Source organism: Haliotis rubra, unplaced genomic scaffold (assembly GCF_003918875.1).
Source record: "Haliotis rubra isolate DU_JTF1 unplaced genomic scaffold, ASM391887v1 Scf38, whole genome shotgun sequence".
NCBI classification, from domain to species: domain Eukaryota; kingdom Metazoa; phylum Mollusca; class Gastropoda; order Lepetellida; family Haliotidae; genus Haliotis; species Haliotis rubra.
The window spans coordinates 115,896-139,208 of record NW_025767057.1 but is presented as its reverse complement, the minus strand read 5'-3'; the positions used below and the strand labels follow the sequence as shown (position 1 = coordinate 139,208).

Here is a 23,313-nt window from a genome sequence, read left to right as displayed (position 1 = left end):
GGAAATGCAACTTGATTGTTACACCACTTTGGTGCCCCTGGCAAACAGTGGAACAACATGAATTCCTCTGACCTTTGAGACAACAATGTGCTAGTTAATGCAGATGTAGTTATGTTAAGTTACCGGTTGGTTTCAAAATGATCATATCAAATTTGAAGTTTACTATGACAGATACAGCCTGTAGACAGCATGTCTGTAACTTCTTGATAAACAGTAGTATGTGAGTGAGTTTAGTTTTACGCCACATTCAGCAATATTCCAGCTATATGGCGGTCTGTAAATAATCGAGTCGGGACCAGACAATCCAGTGATCAACATCATGAGCATCGATCTACGCAATTTGGATACGATGACATGTGTCAACCAAGTCAGCAAGCCTGAACACAAGATCCCGTTTGTCGCCTCTTACGGCAAGCATGGGTTACTGATGATGAATCTAACTTATATCTTCACAGGTATTGATAAACAGTAAACAGTGGTTGTAATTAAGTGGACCAGTAATTTTAGATTGTTAAAACCACAATTCATCATTCACATATCAAGTAAGATAACAAGGGTCACGGTCCCTGAGACACACCAAAAAAGACAAAAAAAAAACAACCTTCCCTGCTACATGCCAGTCTGTTGTAAGAATGTTCATTTACACTTACTACAAGCTGTTTTGTATCAGAACACTCTACAAATTAGTAAAGTTGTGGAATTATAGCACAGACATTTTTTTAAAATACGCCATGGAAACCAGTGTCTTTTTGAGGGTATTTAACATGTCGTACTATATATAAGTTGGCCTGTCTCCCTCAGGTTTGGCGTAGCTCTGCTGGCTGTCCTGGATCCGACAGAGAAGGAGCCCAAGCTGCTGCTCAACCCTGGCCCCAAACACATCCTGAAGAAGACGGACTACTGTTTCTACATGAGTGTCACCAAAGAGGAGTACTCCCGCATCAACCCGGAGGCCCTGAAACAAGAGGTGCCCAAGTCAGAGAGAGTTGCAAAGAACCTTGGTAATTATATGTACACTTCTCAAATTGTCTTAGTGAATGTCACACAGCAGCAGCTGTAAATTAATCATCTGGACCAGGTAAAAACCAGCAGTCGATGGCATGGCTATTTGGAAACAATAGTTGGTTGCTGTGACATACAGCCAGATGAACGTTGTAACCATCCAGTTTTTAGTTGTCATCTTGTGTGTCATATGGAAGTAATTGACCCAGAATCCCCACAAAGGGAAGAATGTCAGTTTGCATATGACCCTACCTGTCTTAAAGGTGTGCTAAAGTAGTTCACAGTTCAGTAGTTCAGCCCACTTGTCTCAGGCACCACAATCCACTTTGTAAACCTGCATCCTTTAGGCAAGTGAAGATCCTGGAGTCATGGGTTTGAATCCTAGATTGCCATAAGATTCTTGGTTTGTAAGCACCATTTTAATGTTGGTGGGTTTCACCAGGGTACCAAACACTTAGGACCTGCATCCTCCCTTGAAAGCTGACATACTGTGAAAAACAAAAATACTTTTCAGAGCTGCATTTAAGAGTTACCTTTAACAAAGTCTGAAATTCTGTTGACATTCGACTCACTTGCCAGCTGTGTGAAATCATGCACCTGAACAAGCTAGGTAATCTTGAATGTTGACTATTACAATTGTCCTTCTACAGAACAAATTGCACTGGCCCTGCAGAAGTACCAGAAAGAGGAGGACGATGATGACGACGGCGAGAGTGTGTTCGACACCATCACCAGCCTCATGGGCCAGGAGATAACAAAACTCATTCAAACGAAGAATGGGAACAAGAATAACAACGAAAGCAGTGATGACTTCATTCATGTGGAAAAGGGACCGGACGTCATCAACATCAATGAAACACCACAAGACACTCTCGATGGCGTGTCCCACCGGACAGGCTCCGGCAAGGTGCTGCAGTTCTACAGCGACATGGGGCAGGAAAGGTGAAGTTGCATGGATTTGGCTGCATAGTAAAAAATATTGATTATTTTAACATAGGTGTAAAGATTTTAAAGGGAAAAGAAAAAGATATTGTGCTGACCAAGAGAGGAAGGGGCATGACATTAAATATTTTTTGGTGAAGTATGTGTTTACAGTGAGTGAGTGAGTGAGTGAGTGAGTGAGCTAATGGAGTCGATATATGCATGTGTCTGTTTTGTGTGATGTTAGAGTTCATATATACTTTGACATAAATTCCATCAATATTGTGCTCAGCTGGTATCTGGCAGATAAATGTATTTGCGTTCTTGGTTAATGTTAATATCAGAGAACTAAGACAGCATTTAGTCAGAAGCTTACCCAACTTTGTTTCCAGTTGGTAACTTTGAGAAATATTACAGGTTTAGATCAAACTGAGCATGTGAGAAATTAGACTGACTGACTGACTGACTGAGTTTGGTTTTACGCCGCTTTTACCAATATTCCAGCAACATCACGGCGGGGGACACCAGAAATGGGCTTCACACATTGTACCCATGTGGGGATTCGAACCCGGGGTCCTCGGCGTGACGAGCCAATGCTTTAACCACTAGGCTACCCCACCGCCCCAAGAAATTAGAAATTTGGTAAACATTTTAGACTCCTCCAGGGGACACTTGTCCTCAGAGTTTGCAGCTGGTCCTGCTGGAAACAGACAGTGATGGATAGTGTTGGTTACTATATTTACATGTTATGTCAGTTCCCTGTTTGTTGCAACTGGTCAGTCCATGCAAATCGAAATTCGGAGGTGGCTGCTACATTCCTTGCATATTTTGCTCACATTATTCTTACTGAATACAATCTGTTTCAGGTTTACAATAGGTGTTCCCCCCATTACTATGTACGTTGGCTCTCGGCGAACTCTGTGTCACATTGTTGAGGAGTCAAGGCCATTCTGCTGCCTCAAGTGGGGAACTGTGAGCATCTTTCATTTTCTCTACAACATAATAAGAAACCCACCTCAGTAACAAACTCACCTCTATACTGAACCTCTACAAACCCACATTACAAAAACTGTTTACAGATCATCCAACAAGGCTTGGATATTTATGATTACTGTGTTTATGTTCATTTCTGCTGCCATGACTCAAATGGACTGCAAACTGTCATGCACACGTGTCCTTCACTTGGTGATATATAGCACATGTTTATTATTCCTTGTGCAGCGATATCCTTTTATGATGAAACACTAGTTTCACATATATATCTTTGATGAGTCTAGTTATTTTACCAGAGTGTAGTGTTAAGCAATGAACAAAAAGTTGTTTTATTGTCACATTATAGCTGAAACAAATACTGCCAGTGTTCGAAATTAACGTCTGTCCTTGGGCCCGAAGCCGACTGCAACCACTCGGACCCACAGCTTTTGTTTTCTGCAGGTCCTCATGGCCAACAGCTGTTTCATCCCCAATAACTAAGTGTATTATTTTTCAGAAAATATCATTCAGTAATTTCCAGTTTTTATCTTGATCAGCAGTTGTTGTCTTTAAGTGAAACTACTATCATTTTTGAGGAAGCAGTTTAGATTATTGAGATATGATCGTTAAAGTCTTTAACTCAGTTTGTTAGTTGTCGCATTTTTGTTTGCTGAGAATTAGTTATATTGTAGCTAGAATATAGGGCCTACACATTCTGATCAGGGCCCCGTTCCACAAAGGGATCATAGCGCTGAGATGATCATAACTCCCATACTTTAACATAGACTTATGACAGTTGTAGTGCTATGATGATCGTAACTCCCATACTTTAACATAGACTTACGACAGTCGTAGCGCTAAGGTGATCGTAACTCCCATACTTTAACATAGACTTATGACAGTTGTAGTGCTAAGATGATCGTAACTCCCATACTTTAACATAGACTTATGACAGTCGTAGTGCTAAGATGATCGTAACTCCCATACTTTAACATAGACTTATGACAGTTGTTGTGCGTAGTGCTAAGATGATCGTAACTCCCATACTTTAACATAGACTTATGACAGTTGTAGTGCTAAGATGATCGTAACTCCCATACTTTAACATAGACTTATGACAGTTGTAGTGCTAAGATGATCGTAACTCCGTGCTTTAACATAGACTTATGACAGTTGTAGTGCTAAGATGATCGAACTCCCATACTTTAACATAGACTTATGACAGTTGTAGTGCTAGATGATCGTAACTCCCATACTTTAACATAGACTTATGACAGTTGTTAGTGCTATGGTGATCGTAACTCCCATACTTTAACATAGACTTATGACAGTTGTAGTGCTAAGATGATCGTAACTCCCATACTTTAACATAGACTTATGACAGTTGTAGTGCTAAGATGATCGTAACTCCCATACTTTAACATAGACTTATGACAGTAGTGCTAAGATGATCGTAACTCCCATACTTTAACATAGACTTATGACAGTCGAGTGCTAAGATGATCGTAACTCCCATACTTTAACATAGACTTATGACAGTTGTAGTGCTAAGATGATCGTAACTCCCATACTTTAACATAGACTTATGACAGTTGTAGTGCTAAGATGATCGTAACTCCCATACTTTAACATAGACTTATGACAGTTGTAGTGCTAAGATGATCGTAACTCCCATACTTTAACATAGACTTACAACAGTCGTTGTGCTATGATCGCATTGAGGAACGGGGCCCAGAACCCACAACTTTTATATGTTCTGGGTCCTTGGGGCCTACAGCATTGCAATGTTAAGATCAAATACTGCACACTGCTGATGTGACTTAAAATTCAAACTCATACATTCATTCATCAATATTTCCACCTCTGTGATGTTTCAGGCATGTGAGCACTGTAGCTACAAGACAGCCAATGATGACCGCTGGCACAACCAGCTGATCATCCTGGCTGCAGAGCAGGCCAGTAGCGGCATCTATCACTTCATTGTCCCACTACGCTCAAACTTCATCAGCATGAACGGCCTCAGCCCCATCATCCTCCTGGTGGAAGAAGAGTAAGTAGATTGCCCTCAATCTGTGAACTACAACATACCTTAGATGTAAAGAAATGCCAGTCCATTCTATTTCACAGTCAATGCTTTTTCTAATTTTTATTGTACTTTTTAGCTCACTTGACTGAAAATCAATTGAGCTTATGTTATGGCAGTTAACATGTTCTCTAAAACAACTGGATCATAGAATTTGAACACTAACACCAATGAGGTCGCCTTGTTTTGTTCAAATTTGATTTTCAAATTGACCACCTATATTGGATATCCTATTTGTAGCCATTACTCAGCCATTAAAACATACATCAACTGGAACAGAATTAGGTATATGTGTTCTCTATGAAGCCATTGATGCATGAAAATCAATAGCTCTAAATCTGGTTCTCTAGAGTGGTAAATGTCCAAAACTTTCATCACTTCAAGCTTTCCACCTCCATCAAGCTGAGACACAGTACCATAACTGAAGTAATGTTTAAAGCGGCATTAAACTCAACTCAACCACTCAAATTCATTCTGATTTAAGTATAATGTATGTGATGATGTTTGTTTCAGACCCAGCAAAATATTTCTTGAGACAATATCAAAATTCCCACTTGTGTACTGGATGAAAGGACGAATTACAAGGTGTGTATAGTTGTACGGTTTACCCTGATGTAATCAGGTCAGATCAAATATTGTACATTTTTCTAACAAGTCTTTTCGCAAATTTCAAACAAGTGCACAACTTATACTCAACACTCATTACAACATTCTGAAACTTATGATTTTGTCATTTTCATGCAAACAAGTCACTGTGTCATGTGTTTGAAAAGAGTCAAAGATATACAGTCAAATCCCGATGAGTCGAATCGCTGGGGACCAAGTAATATATTCGACTTATCGATGTATTCGAGACATAGGTATGTCTATGAGGGTAGAAAAAAGATGATTCAGTCCTAATTCCTCCTCCTAAGCATTTGTTTATCTAATGATTTCCATATCACTAATAGGGACACCTTATCAGTTCCAGTCTGATTAGCACAGACAGTGATTTCTGTAAAATCACTTATCTGCCTTTTGAACTCACCCGTTAATTGGATCAGTTTGCTACACCAATCAACTTCTCATTGACTGACTTCGGCTTATGTATACAAGATTGCTGTTGTTTGAATCTCATGCAACCAAATTTCCTTCTCAAGTTATCGTGTGTATTTATGAGACGAATTCGTATAACCGGTATTCAAATGATGACAACTATAACAGGGAATGGTTGGGACCGACAGGTACTTCGAGTTATGCATAATATTCGACTCATCGGGATTTGACTGTATGTGCAAAAGGTTCTTGGTTACTGATTTCCCATGTTTACACTTGCCTTTTGCAAATGTTTCAGTGTTGATGACTTGCTGCAAGCTGGTATCAACAAAGCTAGCCACCTGGTGGTGGTGAACAGAACTCCCAACCAGAAGGAAGGGGAGGAAACTCTGTGTGATGCACAGACTATTGTGGCTGTGCAGACCATATTCAGGTATGGAGACCTTGGACCTTGTATTCCCAAAATAGTTAATGCTGTTAATGAAAATTCTGTCATGAATTTGGGAATTTCTAGTTTCTGATTTGTCATTATGATCTTCAAATTACAATAGCCACCTTTGTTTTGAAACACCTGCTGTTATAGCAATGTGATTGTAGAAAACTATCAATTCTAAGTTCAGTTTATTTGGTTGAAACTACACAGAACCATTTACCAAGCTCTTATGTAAAACACAGTATGTTTATAGGCTGATTATATTATAGTTGTGATGATAATATGTGCTTTCCTCCCCTTTTTAGGCTATTTCCAAATGCCAACATTATTACTGAGCTTAATCAAGCCAATAATATGAGGTTCATGCAGTTCCGTGCCCATGACATATACTCCCAGAGGGTCTCACGTCTTGAACAGGTAGGTGGTGTGGTACATATTCAACTGGATGTAGGGAAGATGTAAATTATCTTGCTTATATTTCAAAAGTCAAAGGTGTTACAGAAGACAAGCATGACTGTTTAGAATAGAATAGAATAGAATAATAGAAAAGAATAATACTTTAGTGCCTTTTCAGGAATTGTGTTACATCAGCAGAGCTACTGACACATTAGAGAGACACCAAACATATTTACATAAACATATGATTGGCAATTACTGGTTGAAGTTTGTTGAGGTTTTTTGTATTGCTTCAACTGGATTTAAACACATTGCTCCAACTTCTTTGTGATCAACTGAAGAAAATGGACCAGAGTGATGCAGCTGATGTTTATGCTGTTTGATTGATATGTTTGAGAATGCTGGAATATGACCACAGCTGTTCTTGTTATTCTAGAAACTGAAGCAGACGATGGGGTCAAACATGAGCCACATCTTCCGACTGCCCTTTGCTGCTGGGCAGGTGTTCAGTGCCAGCATGTTGGACACTCTCCTGTACCAGGTATCGTCCAGCTCCTACAAGGCACTCCGGGGGTAGAATTAGTCCCACTTGTATTTAGAACTGATTACTATGGAGGTCATTTGGCAGATTCCCTGTCATCGTGTCTTAAGGGCAAGGATCTCTGCTGTTACTGGTTTCAGTGTTCATTCAAGCATTTCTAAAAAGTGAGCCCATGGCCCACCAGCCCTCAGTTATGTGGGTCATTTAGAAGATATTGTGGGTCATGTCAAATGTCAAACTTTTTAGCCATTCGCTACCAGTTACTAGTATGAGTTCACTTCCTTTTTCAAACTTGCAATCCAGGTGAAGTCAACAAGAGAAATCAAAGACGTACTTAAGTTGCATTTCAGATATACATTTATGGATCCGCCGTCACGACCCACCTGTACCCTACAGTGCCACACGTTAAATAATACTGCATGAATGGTGCAAGGGTTCTGCCTAGACTGAACACTGCTGGTTTGCCTGGTCAAGGCTTATTTCCAGGCCACTGTGTTATGGTGGACTGTTAAGACAACATTCTTTTTCTCACTTTCTCAGGTTAGACAGGGATTTGTCGAAGGATTCCAAAATACATGCCCTTGCAGAAAATTGGGAAAAAACAATGTTATATTCCAGATTGTGATTATTTTTAAAATTCTTATTTAGCTATATGTTCAGAGGCGTTGCAACATTGACAATGAATTTTATTCAATAAAATGATGTTAAACGAAAGTCATGGCCCCTGCCTCTTTATTGGTCTGATTGTCAGTGAATACAAGTCACCAACACAAAGCCTTATCATTGGTTATATCTCTAAAAGCATGAATATTTAGCATTTCATTCCAGTTTATAACGGACATTTCCTACTGACCTGGGGGTCTGACCTGGCCTAGTGATTACAGTGTTTGACCCTTGTTCAATTCCTACACACACACTCACTCACTCACTCACACACTCACTCCTCACTCACTCACTCACTCACTCACTTACTCACTCACTCCTACTGACTTGGAGACAAATATCAGCATATACACAGGTCAAAATGAATCCCTTTTAGAGGATTTTGGAAAAAAATTAAATTAAGTTCAGTTTAAGTTTTCTAAAACCACTGACTAACATATCAAACCTGCCTTCTTCCCCTTCAGCTGTCAGTTGTCTCCATTTGAGCCTGAAGTGTCATGACTACATGACAAAATATGACAAAGTGTAATTTGTTTGATAAGTGAAATATATGTCTTCTTGACGATGTTATGAAGGAAACTGTAGATCAGTTTTAGAAATATCTCATGTCTCATCCCTTTTTCAGACGTTTGTGAAAGGCTACCTGATTACATTTGTGAGACTGTTGCTGGGCATTGATGCAGAGGAGAATTCAGGACATCTCTCCAGTGTGAGTTTCAAATTCAAATATTTTCTAGTAGCATCATGTTTCTCCCATTCTCCATACATGCTATAGCATGATTTCTGAATTGTAAGTTACAGAATAAACATTTTTGAGTGTGGTGCAAGTAATAATAATAATAATAATAGTCCATTTATATTGCGCGTTTATCCATGCACATTGCATGCTCAAAGCGCTGACATATTACCCCTGGTCAACGAGTACAGAACACTCCATGTGGAGAATACAACCGGTCTTTATACCATGATATTTCTGGAATATTGCTTACAGCCATGTGAAACCACTCACTCAATGACATGTAGTTTATTGATTTAGGTCCCCAGGAATGCTAGTCCTTTATGTTTGTTCAATATCAGATGATACAACACCTTTACAATTATCAATCATGTTATTATGAAAGCATTGTAGTTACAAGGCCAGTTGTAATGGAAGTATATCCATGAAAGCTTTTTCTAATGTTTTGTTTGATAACTGATCATTTCAGATCCGGGTTCGGCACACCACTGTAGCAAGGTTTCCTACATATGGAGAATTATACCAAGGCTTGTGTACTGCCACGGGGGAAATCCCCATTGCTATTTATAGAACAGAGAGACAGAAAACAAGGGATGACATGTCGGATGTAAGTTTATAAACCTTCAGTGACATCACTCTGTTGTCTCGCCAGCTTCTCCTTTTACTGAGTAAACCTCTACAGGCAGTTTTGCAGACATTCTCCAAGAAATACCAGGGATTTTCTACAGAATTGCCCTGGTCCCGGGGATTTCATCAGAGTTGCCTGGGGATTTCCTGAAGACTTTCAAGAATAGCCCTTGACTGAATCATTTTACTTGTACAATTGTAAAATATCACATTATTGAAATCTGCCATTATATCATGCCAATGCCTGGTTTTGAACCTGCAACCCTTCCCTTGCTAGATTTGTGGTTTTATCCACTAGATTACAATGATCGCTGTCAATGATGTGATTTTTTTGTCAACATGAACCATGTGTTCCTCACAAGACGGGTAGTGCGTGCAGTGCATGTGCAGGACATGGGTAGCACGTGAAGAGCACATGTATTGCGCGGGTGCACGGCAAGGTGTCAGTTGCATCAGTCACATCCCAGTTGATTTCAACAGTAAACACCAAATATTAGAATTAAATCTAAAGTATATCTTCGGTCGGTTCATAAGTTGGATCCAAACCTCCTCGGTATTTATCCTTCACTACACAGATTCAGCTAGACACATGTTTGGACATCTAATAAAAGATTGCAGTTAATATTTTACAGTGTTGTGCTGGATATGTTGACTGTTGTATTATGTTTGCGAAACTTTCTCATTCTGTGGAAAAGGGGTCACATACAACTGTAACTGTTTAGTACCTCAACAGGGAATAGTAAGAAAGCATAACACAATCAGGAAGTGACTTTCAATTACTCTCCTTCTCATGAATACTATGTTTAATCCTGAAAATCTCTCTGTCTTCCAGACAAGCTCAAACAGCTGTACCAGAAAGTTGAGTCATTCTAGTCACAAGAATCCGTTTGTTGGATTCCAACACTCCGACCACCTGAACCTTGCCGATGTCATCAGGAATCGGTTGAAGAGTCTCGACCTCTCTCAGGATGACTACTGTGAGAGAAGCGTCAGATCCAATTCCATGATCTCCTACACGATCGCTAACCCCTCCCCGAAACGCCGCCTCAAAGTAGGGGATATAGTGTGAGTATGACCTCTTACACCATCGCTAACCCCTCCCGAAACGCTGCCTAAAGTAGGGGATATAGTGTGAGTATGACCTCTTACACCATCGCTAACCCCTCCCCGAAACACTGCCTAAAGTAGGGGATATAGTGTGAGTATGACCTCTTACACCATCGCTAACCCTCCCCGAAAACGCTGCCTAAAGTAGGGGATATAGTGTGAGTATGACCTCTTACACCATCGCTAACCCCTCCCCGAAACGCTGCCTAAAGTAGGGGATATAGTGTGAGTATGACCTCTTACACCATCGCTAACCCCTCCCCGAAACGCTGCCTAAAGTAGGGGATATAGTGTGAGTATGACCTCTTACACCATCGCTAACCCTTCCCTGAAACGCTGCCTCAAAGTAGGGGATATAGTGTGAGTATGACCTCTTACACCATCGCTAACCCCTCCCCGAAACGCTGCCTAAAGTAGGGGATATAGTGTGAGTATGACCTCTTACACCATCGCTAACCCCTCCCCGAAACGCTGCCTAAAGTAGGGGATATAGTGTGAGTATGACCTCTTACACCATCGCTAACCCCTCCCCGAAACACTGCCTAAAGTAGGGGATATAGTGTGAGTATGACCTCTTACACCATCGCTAACCCTTACACCATCGCAAACACTGCCTAAAGTAGGGGATATAGTGTGAGTGACCTCTTACACCATCTTAACACCCCCGAAACGCTGCCTAAAGTAGGGGATATAGTGTGAGTATGACCTCTTACACCATCGCTAACCCCTCGACTAGTACAAGATGACACATGCATGTGCATGTTTGTTTTGTTTGTTGTTTAACTTCTGCACACTGCACTGGACTATATGACAGTGGTCTGTAAATATCGATCATCAAAATACAAATATCTTGAATGTGACATCCCAACCAATTTCTCCTCACCTCATCTGTAATTCTGTGATATCAAAACAATATACATCTTTCATTTTCTCCCTTGCCCAGATATGTGATTCAGCCCAGTTCTATGGTAGCGATTCCCAACATACAAAAGTGGCGACCACGTGCTCACAGCTACAGCGGACCCATGCGTTCTTCAGACAAAATGGCTGACGGAAGACGAGGCTCCCTCTGTACTCCAGCAGCAGAACCTCAGTCTGCCGGCGTCGTCCTAGACAAACCAGTCATTACACCTATACTCAAATCCTCTCTGGTCACACCAGTAACCGACCCCACCAAGTTGTACAGACCTACAGTAAGGCCCTCATCACCACGGCTACCAACACGATTTGAGCCGCTGAATCGTGGTGATGACACTCCTTCACCCAAAACAAAGAACCCAAATACAAATCCCATTATTACTGTAACAACAACAGGAAATCGGAAATATGAAGTGCAGAAAGTTGCTGATGAAGACGTGTAATTGAACAAAACGAGGAGGACAACTCATGTTGGAGGGGGCATGTTGCATTTTATTAAGAAAATGAATTGAATGTTCATGTGACCATTTGAAACCAAGTTGTGTAGGTGCTGTGAATGTTATTTTCAGATCAACAAATTATTACTAGCAACATGACATTTCCCCTAAAGACTTATGTGGGACAATAACATTTCTTTTGATTATTTATATGCAGAATCAATATTTACGAGGATCAAAAGATCTCTAAATGGCTACTGTATTCTTGTCATATGAAACCACCAATAATACTCATCATTATATTCAAGTCATATTTTGCCACACATTCTGGTTTGAACAATCCCTTTTGGAGCTGGTCATTTTTGACTGGAAAATTGTGTTGTTTGTTTGCTGCTGCAGATGATTACCACATGAATAAATGTTTTATACCATTCCACGGATAGTCCGATGTAATGTGTTAGCCTGTTTGGCAGTTACTTTCTGTGTATTTTTGTTTGTGTGGAAAGTGGTTCATGTTCCTAGTGTAGCAGTTGCTGGGAGCAAAGGCTAGCAAACAGCTGAGAGTTGTTCTCTTGTTAAGACTTGTGAAGTGTTGGTACTGGTGAATGGATTCTATTTTTCTGTCCATGCTAACAAGCATCAGCATGGTCAGGTTCATCCTTAATGATGAAGCCATGTACAAACACCAAAACTTCTTTTTGTTGCTTCAAGATTTGTTGTATGAGAGTTATTCTGTTGATGTCTGAGTGGGAAAAATACCAATGTATTTACTCAATGAGCCTTTTCTTGCAAACCAACATTGTGATTTAGCTTTATGTACAACCTCTAGAACAGGTACCACAAATGTTTTGTTTGTGGTAAATACCACACTCATTGTCCAATGTCATTATTTAGTAGCCAATACTTCATTATCATGCTGCAAGTTTAATATATGCTTGGAACGCTCTTTGAATCTCAGATATTAATTAACAAAATGAGCTCCAATAAATTCCTAATTGTGTGAGTTTTGGGTGCTTTTGGCTTTCTGTCTGTTGTCATCACTGAAGAGGGATAATCAAGACTGGTGATTCCCAGTCACTGACCTGTAATGTTTCTGTGAAGACGCAGCTGCATGTGTCCCAGCTGTACCACCAGCAGGCCAATTGGATGTGTAACTCCCCTGAGCTTGCTGTGGAGGCTGCTGTTTACCTTGTTAGTACACAATTTGGTTTAAATTGTTCATTATATATCTGGAATTATGTGTGCTATCCATTATATTGATTTTATGCAAAATATTGTTCATTGTGAATTGAATTGATCAAGAAATTGCATCAAGTCGCCATTATGTACAGCAACTATCATCAGATTTATATTTTTGTAAAGTTGTGTTTCATGAATATATGCTCTGCTTCAGCCTGAACATAGCATACTGTCCAAAACTCTGTGTCATTCCTGAGATTTGCATCATAGAGATTCCAGGATCTGTTTCAGGTGTTATGTATATCCATTCCAAGGAGGTGGTGATGTTACAATATGAAGCTATTGTAGGGAATGGGTCTGCAATTTATCTGAATACAATGTAATTCTCTGGATTACCCAGTGTGAAAGAAACAATGGCAGGAAGAGAAGTTACATTGTAGTCCAATGGTACTTTGATACATTCAGACAATGTATTTATATCAGTTGTCATGTGCCAGTATTGTGATGTTAGACAAGGGAAATAACTGCAGTGGTGATTACAACATTCAAGCCCTTAGCAAAGCTATTTTACATAGTGTTTTGAAATTTGACCCCTGTCCATGACAAACATTATGTCAATTCTCTCTGTTGGTGTTTTTCAAGTTAAAACTGGACTTCCCTTTTACCAGATACTTCTCATGTAAAATATATTTTTGATGGCTTTAAAAGAGAAACAAACCAATTGACACTTAAGAAATAATAAAGCAGGATCATCCAGAGAGGAATTTGCTTTGTTGTTGACTAGCAGTCAATGAAGACACAAGATACCTTCCTATAATCTGCAGGTCCATTACCGAAGGCACATGAAGCATCCCTGTATAGGTTTGTGAAGCATAGTTTAACCTACAATATATCCATTTGCAGAATAGTCCTGTGTGTATCAGATCCTCAGTTTGTACATATTACCATATCCCAGTCAGTACCAATGACCGAAAAAATGGCCTTGTTCAACCTGATATATAACTGACCGCACCATGAACATAAGAATGTGTTGGAGTTATTCTAGAGAATCAAAGTGTTAATCTTGTCATTTGAGGTACACTGCTCAAAGCCTTGCCATTGCAACATGCATTACCTGTACTTATATGTTTGCAGCAGGTGATATTGCTTCTTCCAGTGTTTGGTATATACTGTGTTCATCGGTTGTATATAGCATACAAGCATCAGTATACGTTCCAAGAGCACATGTCAGAGAGGTGAAGATAACAATAATAAATTGCTAAATCATTTAGAAGGTGTTTTGTTGTTAATAGCGATATTGCTGTGTGAGGCAGCGTCACGAGTATTGCCATCCATATTTTCCATACATGATCATGAGTTCTCCTTGTGCCAGGAATAGACCATTCTTATTCCACGGGCGGTGGGTAGCCTAGTGGTTGAAGTGTTCGCTCGTCACGCCGAAGACCCGGGTTTGATTCCCAACATGGGTACGATTAGGCTATTAACTAGTCTCTGAAATGAACATATTTTACTGAAAAAAAGTTCATAGTAAAAAAAAGATATATAATGAAAAGGAGCCCTGAGACTTTCTTCATTTTCACAGACTAAACAAATCTGCAGAGGGATAATTTCTTGGAATTTCACAACACGTACAAAGGTTCTTATCACCCATTACTGCTTTATTTGTGTGTGACAGGAATATTTACTGCCCCTACCGTCTCCCCGTCCCACTGCCAGTGGTGTGGGCCGATTTGGGGTAATGAGTATCAATTGTCACCAAATCTATTTTGAGAGCAAGCAAGGGATACCAGCTGAGGGTAGCATCTCTTGATATTCTATGGCTGAGGAAATCTAGACTTGCCACATTTTCTAGACTTGCGTGGGCTTTCTTGGATATATTTACTTCAGGGTCTGTACGACAGACTAGGGTACGATGTGTGAAACCCATTTCTGGTGTCCCACCGCCGTGATATTGCTAAAAGCGGCGTAAAACCAAACTCATAATGTGCTCTATACAATGTCCTCATAGAGGACAACAGGATAAACAGAACCACCCTTGAAGAAGCGGTAGCATAACATTACTAAATTAATACAAGCAATAGTTTCTCTTAATGCAGAAATCTGCTTCATGGACCCTATTTCCCCGTTCTTCCAGGCGTTGCAAATATTATCAGTTTGTGCCTTGTGAGACACATTGTGAAACCAAAAACAGTAACAGGATGACATGAAACTACAGGCACACAAATCGGTGATTAGCTTGAATCAAACTTGTCCGAGCCTTAAAATTGTCTACAATTAAAGATATGTGGTCTAACGTTTGACAAGAGAGCAGTTTGAAACTTAAAAGACTCATCTGTCCATTCTCAGTCTTGGTCTTCTTTCTATTACCCACTGGTGTAGTTACACACCCATCCCGACCAAGTGGGGCGGGTGGTTAGGATCATTGAACTGGTTAATATAATGTCCTTATACTCTGACTTCATGGATCGTACTTGTGTTATTTACAGGCCGCCGTTATACAGTTTGAACATAGCTTAGTGCAGCGTTATAAACAAACTTAAATGCTGCGTGAGAAAACGAGAGTGTTGCAGGATGCCATCGTTATAAATGTGGTTTTACAAAGTTGTTAAGTGCCTAGCTACAATAAATTATCACCATGGTATAGCCTACGTAATTTTGAACCCTCAATCCCTCGAGTACACAACAGATCTTGCGCTTTAACTTTACCTTTTCAATGGTAGTCTTCTTTGATCCCCGCAACTATCATCATTTCATCACAGTTACCATAAAAATCTAGTAAAACACTCTAATACAATTTCCGACAAAAACAGCCAAACAGAATATCATCTACACCAGTATACAACTACCCTCCTACAATTATATAGATCACTAGTCCGCTCCAAACTTGATTATGGCTCCATCGTATATGGTGGAGCCTGCAACAGCAACCTAAAACTATTAGATTCTATTCACCACCAAGGACAAAGACTTTGTCTTGGGTCTTTTAGAACTTCCCCTGTTGACAGTCTCTATGTTGAGGCAGATGAGCCATCACTTAACCAACGTCGTATAAAATTATCCTTACAGTATATAACAAAACTCTATTCTAATGAGTCTAATCCTGCATTTGACTGTGTTTTCAATCCTCTTTATGAGGATCTGTACAATAAAAAGTCTTCTCTTGTTCCACCTCTAGGACTAAGAGTCAAACCTTTCCTTTCCGCTGCTGGCATTGAGCTAGAAAATATATCCCCTTACCGTCTTCTTTCTTCTCCTCCTTGGCAATTAGTGAGGCCACAAGTTGACCTAACACTGACAACGTTTAAAAAATCCGAAACTAATGAATTACAATATAAACAAGAATATAATCTACTAAAAAGTAAATGTAATGCATATAGAGCCTTATGTACAGATGGGTCCAAGGATGGTGGCGCGGTGGCTTGTGCCACTGTCATTGGATCCAAAACAATATCTTCTAGAATACCGGATAACAGCTCTATTTTTACAGCCGAAGCAAACGCCATATTCACAGCTCTTAAATATATTCAAAGACACCCTAAACATAAACAATATATAATCTTTACTGACTCTCTTTCTTGCCTTCAGGCTATAAAAAATCTTTCTTGTAAACATCCACTTTTAATAGAAATTATTGAATTATCTAATGAGCTTGCTACTGGCCAATACGACATCGTCTTTTGTTGGTTACCCAGCCATGTTGGCATTTCTTGGAATACAATGGCCGATCTTGCTGCCAAGGCAGCACTCAACAAATCTGTGACACCACTTCTTATTCCATACTCTGATTATAAAGCAGTCATCAGATGTTATATCCACGATCTGATGCAGAAGACGTGGGACACTTGAGTGGGACTTAATAAATTACATGCAATAAAACCTTATGTTGGTTATACCTACTTGGGTTGTCAGTCCAGATTTGAAGAGGTCATCATACGACGATGTCGTATTGGTCATACTAGATATACTCATGAATACCTGTTAAAAGGTGAGGATCCTCCGTTTTGCATACCTTGTGATGAAAGAATCACGATCAAGCTTGACTGTATTGAATATTCCATCACAAGGGATAACTATTTCAAATCACGAACGATGAAGGATCTTTTTACTAATATCAGTTCTCATTTAGTTATTACATTTTTAAAAGAATTCGATTTGTTGAATGAATTGTAAATGGATAAATATTTTAAAATTGGTAGTTTAGTTGAGCAGCTGAGATTGTTAGTGGCTGTATCCTCACAGGGGGTTGAAGCATTGTAAAATTATTGTAAATTTAAACATACCATTATTTTTAAGCGTAGAATATGTGTTATTCTAACTAATGGCTAAATTGTCTAAACTTGCTGACAGCTGAAGGGATGGTGTAAATCCAGCTGGGGTCCATGCAGGAACCAAATGTACTGTAAGTCCCCATGTTCCCTAGTATGGTGATCTACCTTCAGTCGTTAGTAATCAACAGCCTGTTTTTATATTGTATTGTCATTTATAGTTCCAATATTTTAGATTTAATTGCTAGTTTTAAATGGATATATGTGATACACTAGTAGTTTTACTGTTCTTCGTCAACAGGTTTTTTAATTTCTAACTTTATTCACCTTTAATATAATTATAAAATGTTCTCGTCACGATATGGCTGAAATATTGCCGATGTGACGATCAATATTAACTCACTCACTCACTCTACACCAGTATACAAGGTGACATGTCTATCAACTCCACAGATATATCGGTATAATATCTAAAATCAGCAGACTTTCAGTGCCCCCCAACATTCAACATAAGACATGTAACCAACGTTAAAATACATTCTGCAGCATCATTGATACACACGTGCCTTTGCCTTTCTACTATTCATTTACATATTGTATCACACGAGTGTTCCTACTCTAAGAGAATGACTGACAGAAACTGACGATATTTATGACCACAATCTAAATCAGGACATTATGTGTCTGCTATAACATGACCCAAATCATGTCTTTGTATATGTTTATCTTGTATATTCTACTTTTCTGAGTTTCATCCGGTAATATTATGCAATATGTGATGCCAAGGTCTTGAAAGTGGCTTGCGAGCATTATATGGTGTACATATACACATTTGTAATTATGTGACGTCAGTCTTCCTAATCTCGCACCAACGGGACAGGGCACCCACGAACCAAAATAAAGAAACATTGTGTCAAATTTCTATTTTAATTAAATTAAAAGCATATCATTTCTCGTGTGGATTAAAATTGAGAGTCATTTCAGGGTGAAGTTGTAAATGAAAAATGCATTTTGGGAAATGATCGAGTGTCGCCATTTTGTGAAGCAAGATGAACGCCCGTTACCTCCATTTCATTCTGCTGATAATGCACACAGTAGTAAGTGTTATCTAATCTCAAAAAGTAACATTTAATGCGAAAATTATCTTCCAAATCTTTAGGGTAACGCCGAAATGGTGTCAACCGTTACATACAGTGTTGCTACATGCACACGAGTGGCTATCTGCAATTGTTTCGATGTAACTGAATGACATGATGAGACATAATGCTGTTATACACCCCCCACCCCCCACCCCCCCGACTGCACTGATTACAATGTATTTATATGTCATTCATATATCCTGAAGTCGACGAACAATGGTCCCCGCCATAAAATAGTTCATACAACGAGATCGTTCACTTTTACGCAAGACGCCCTTGAAGGTATAAGCTTGTCATTGTCGCCATATTGACTGACAATATGGCGCTGAGAATTTTAACTAATTTTAACATGGGTAAATGTATGCTCTCGTCGAACAATATATTTAGAATGTTATGTCATGAAAGTAAAGGAGATAAAAAAACATTAATTTCCATAATCATAAGAATGCTTATTTCTTCTATGTCATGGACGTGTATTACTATGAAATAGTGACGACACCGGGTGGCGGATCGAACACTTTTACATAAATACAGGTTTTCAATTTGGTTCAAATAACTGTCAGTTTGTTTTTCATTCGACTGACTGAACGGGATAGAACGTGTAACTTTTGTATAAATTACAATGCTAGTTTGATCATAAACCGTTCTCAGTACGTCTGTCTCGTCTTTACCCCGTCCCCAGACAGTTGGTGTTACGTTTAGAGCGGGTAAAATTGCCCGTTTACCCCGTGTGGACAACGTTTTCAAGCAGTCCAATCCCGTCCATAGTCACTTTATATCCCTTCTGAACTAAACCTATCTCGTTCTTAATATGCACAACCCCAAAAATACCCCTGTCTCAAAGAATAAGCTGTAAAACATTAAATTACCATGCTATGACCATACAAAATGACTTGTTTTGTGCCCAAGCCATCACTCTAGGAGAAACAAGTGTCAAAACACATCAAACATATCAACTTTGGATGTAAATGGAAACATTCAGTGTTCATTTTTATGTAAATTTAAGTGCTGAGAAGGCAAAACACGACAAAACAAAATGGCGGCCAAACTGGCGGCCATTTTGATTTTTTTTTCAAAACAAAATGATGTCAAATAATTTCTACATCCTTTAGCAGTACACAGAAGTCAAACTGAAAGTGATCAGATTGATAGTAGTAAAACTATTAATGATTAACTTTGAGGTGTTGTCGGGCAGCAAACCAAATGTGACGAAAATGCTCGCAGACCCCCACCACATATAATGGCCTGTAAAAAACCCTGATACGACAATCTGAGAGTATTACAGGCCTTTTCATGAGCCCAAAACATCATACTAACTGAAAATAGTGTCAAACAAAATCAGTACTGTGGAGGCTACGATTTGATCTGGTAGATATTTTTACCCCTAACAGTAAAAATATAATAATATCTGACAGGATCTCAGTTTGAGGTGTTTACGGTATTATGATGATTATGTTAAACTACTTACGACTGGACAGTTCATGTTACGATAACCAATCACAACACGTGTACTTTCAGTTCACCTAAACTCGGTGCATTGCCTGTTAGTGCTATGTAGTTCATTGCGATGCCTACAAACAGTAGCCTGACTAACCTGATTTTGTTTGTTTTTTTATTGTTGAAAACCGGACAGGCAAGTGTCTATCCGGACTGGTAATTTTTTAAAGTTACCAGTCCGGCTGTCTAGCTTGGAATTATGGGAGTTTTAAACACTGCATGCATGCGTGCGTACCTACCTACCTACCTACCTACCTACCTACCTACCTACATACCTACCTACATACCTACATACCTACATACATACACACATACATACATACATACATACATACTTTTTTTCCTCGGTAATAAAGTACCGGAAAAAAGTCCTCAGGAAAAAAAGTCCTATTATTGTGAAAACAGATTAAATGGATGTTGACAGCAAAGTTATTGTTGAGATAAGTGATTATGTATTAAAGACAAGAATTACATAACCAAGAACAATGATATTTTAACTGGGCATTCAAATCCAGGATGCCCAATGTGGTTTTAGCTGCTTGAATCAAAGAATAATTAGTGTTCACAAAATTGTCTTAAACAAACTGGCTTGTGGAGTACTGTTTGAGTTCTGTTTGTCAAATAAAATGTGATTTTTGCAAATTTTTGCAAATTGTCAAGTTTCAGTGCAATATGAAGTGCCTATGTGAAAAAAGTATTAAAAAATTTAAAAGTCCTGCAAATGTATCACTGCAGATGCAAATTTTTATCAATTTACATTGTTGTATGTGAAAGTGCCATGTGAATAAAGTAAAAACATTAAAACGTCCTGCAAATGTATTTTTGTCAATTTACATTGTTGCATGTGAATAAAGTATTAAAAACCCGAATATCTAAGTTTTTTTCTGAACATTTGTTATAAAAAAATAAAAGTAGGACTTTTTTTCCTAGGCAAATTTAGTACTTTTTTACCTGTACTTTTTTTCCGAGGACTTTTTTTCCAAACATACATACATACATACCTACATACCTACATACATACATACATACATACATACATACATATGGTCTAAATTATACTAATTACTTACAAGGTGTATTGGTAAGTAAATCCCATCCTTCACTTGTCCCCGGTTATATTCCACCCTCGCCTATCCATGCTTCAACTACCGCTGCAAGTTGTCGCTTATCCAAGTACTGTGCAATAACCAATAGCCCTATCATAAGAGGATCATGAAAGGTTACCTGGAACCTGTTGTCACAACATTGACAAACACGCATATCAATAGGTATATTGACGAGGGTATTACGTTCCTTGTGGGGTCATCCGAGACATACTGCGCTAACAGCCTTACCACAATGTACATGCATCGATGAAAACTTTTCCCTGCAACACGTGCACTCAAATTTATGTGCACTTAAATTTTTCAATGATGCAACGTCCAAAATGCTTATTACGTTGAAATCATTGACACGATGATGTCTTTTAGCTTCCATTGCATAGCGTAAAGACGAGGCAAAAATGTATACCAGTCCAATTTCCAACTCGTTATGTAAATGCATTGTTGCACGATCCTAAATATAAATACTATTATTTGGAGCAAGTGTCTATAAAGTGAATTTCTTTGTTTGTTTGTTGGATATTAATATAGCGCACACATCCACGCAGTAGTGCATGCTGAAGGCGCTGTGCCAGCAGATCACGACCCATGGCACTTTGCTATAGTATGTACAGTACAAAGCAGAGATAGATTTGGGTTCAATTGTTGAACACTACAGCTCGTAGTTCTATATTTTATGTACGGGTAGGTCAATATTTTATATTGAGCAGTTTGTTCAAATGGCAAATACACACATAGGGGGGTCTTCTGATGGATCAACACTTGTATAATGACTGTGTTTCTCTTTTCAAAGGCCGAGAAAGGAGGACTGGCATGCGTGCAGAAACAGACAGAGGCGTGTACAATAGGTAGGCTTAATACATTATGATGAAGGGCCGGGGTTAGCCTAGTGGTTAAAGTGTTCGATCGTCCCCCACTGTGATATTGCTGGAATATTGTTAAAAGCGGCGTAAAACCAAAGCTCGCTCACTCACTCACATTTAAGCTCTTGGATCTACTGATGGGAGTCAACTGACAAAAAGGTTAGCTGAACATATATCTACTGTTAGGCAGTTCTAAATCATTCTTGTCTTCTATTTCAGAAGACTCCCCTTCCCCTGATGCATTCATAGGGGCTCATTTGTCTGGACTGCTCCGGGTGAACGAGAAGAAGGGTTTGTGTTGTTTTGAAATTTGATTGCTTTTTCTCATAGCACCATTTACTGTTACTGCATCGATTCAGGGGCACATTTGACTTGCCTGTCCATGTGTTTGGGCCGAGTGAGGAAACACCGGATGTCATCTCCATATGTTAGACAGCATGAACATACGCTCGTGATAAAGTCTGAATCGTACAATGGAGCTTTATTAATGTTATGGAAATTGTTTTGACGCTTAAAACCATACACATGGAAAAACGGACCTCAACATCCCATATTTTGCGTAGTATCAATATGATACCATTAACAATAGCAAAGGAACTTATCCAAACTTTAATTGACTTACTATCCGGATGAACAGACCCTCAAGAAATAATTGAATTGCAAATTGCAAATCTACAAGCAAAGAGAATGAAAAACTGTTTATTCGTGGACACAAACCTGGCAAACATCGACCCATTTTGTAGTGCTGATAACTATGGTAGTATGACATGCGGTCATTTTCAAGATTTTGGCGTACAAACCTCAAGAAATCACACAAGTATCAATGACCGAGGACAATGTCAATATCTGCTGAAACCTCCACAATAACACCCCTGGCCCTTCTCGCATCCCCTTGGCGTATTCTACGACACTACGTTCCCCTAACATGCTCTCTGGTATTGCGTTCTGGACTCCTGTAGGGTCAACGTAGAGTTGCTTTCGCCCCTTCACGTACGAAATCACCAACGGTAAATGAACGTTGTGGCCTAGCATTGTCGTCCATGAAGACTGGCCTTGAGCTTAGAGGATGGTCATCGAAGTATGGTACAACAACCGTCTCTGGGATGTCAGTGATGTACCGTTGTCCATTATTTTATCTAATCTTCACAAGGTCAGGTTTACAGTAGCCTTACCACAATGTACATGCATCGATGAAAACTTTCCTGCAACACGTGCACTCAAATTTATGTGCACTTAAATTTTTTCAATGATGCAACGTCCAAAATGCTTATTACGTTGAAATCATTGACACGATGATGTCTTTTAGCTTCCATTGCATAGCGTAAAGACGAGGCAAAAATGTATACCAGTCCAATTTCCAACTCGTTATGTAAATGCATTGTTGCACGATCCTAAATAT

General features: G+C 39.2%; 1 protein-coding gene and 2 long non-coding RNA genes across 3 annotated transcripts in view; 2 read left to right on the top strand and 1 right to left on the bottom strand.

Annotated features, from left to right (window-relative positions):
- The window catches only part of LOC124286278 (potassium channel subfamily T member 2-like), a 79,505-nt gene extending 65,185 nt beyond the window's left edge, over positions 1-14,320 (top strand). The window contains exons 17-28 of the mRNA XM_046722636.1: positions 802-1,001; positions 1,653-1,944; positions 2,790-2,895; positions 4,773-4,945; positions 5,492-5,563; positions 6,312-6,446; positions 6,752-6,863; positions 7,279-7,383; positions 8,672-8,755; positions 9,252-9,389; positions 10,242-10,474; positions 11,460-14,320. Coding sequence (XP_046578592.1) covers positions 802-1,001; positions 1,653-1,944; positions 2,790-2,895; positions 4,773-4,945; positions 5,492-5,563; positions 6,312-6,446; positions 6,752-6,863; positions 7,279-7,383; positions 8,672-8,755; positions 9,252-9,389; positions 10,242-10,474; positions 11,460-11,877 — 2,068 coding nt within the window. The 3' untranslated portion in view covers positions 11,878-14,320. The remainder of the gene's footprint in view (positions 1-801; positions 1,002-1,652; positions 1,945-2,789; positions 2,896-4,772; positions 4,946-5,491; positions 5,564-6,311; positions 6,447-6,751; positions 6,864-7,278; positions 7,384-8,671; positions 8,756-9,251; positions 9,390-10,241; positions 10,475-11,459) is intronic.
- On the bottom strand, positions 486-21,093 carry LOC124286280. Its single transcript, XR_006900996.1, has 3 exons — positions 21,022-21,093; positions 1,255-1,490; positions 486-955 (listed from the first exon to the last, which is right to left on the bottom strand). It is a non-coding gene; the product is annotated as an uncharacterized LOC124286280 (long non-coding RNA).
- Positions 18,337-22,205, top strand: LOC124286282. Its single transcript, XR_006900998.1, has 3 exons — positions 18,337-18,412; positions 21,845-21,899; positions 22,134-22,205. It is a non-coding gene; the product is annotated as an uncharacterized LOC124286282 (long non-coding RNA).
- Positions 22,206-23,313: the final 1,108 nt, after the last annotated feature.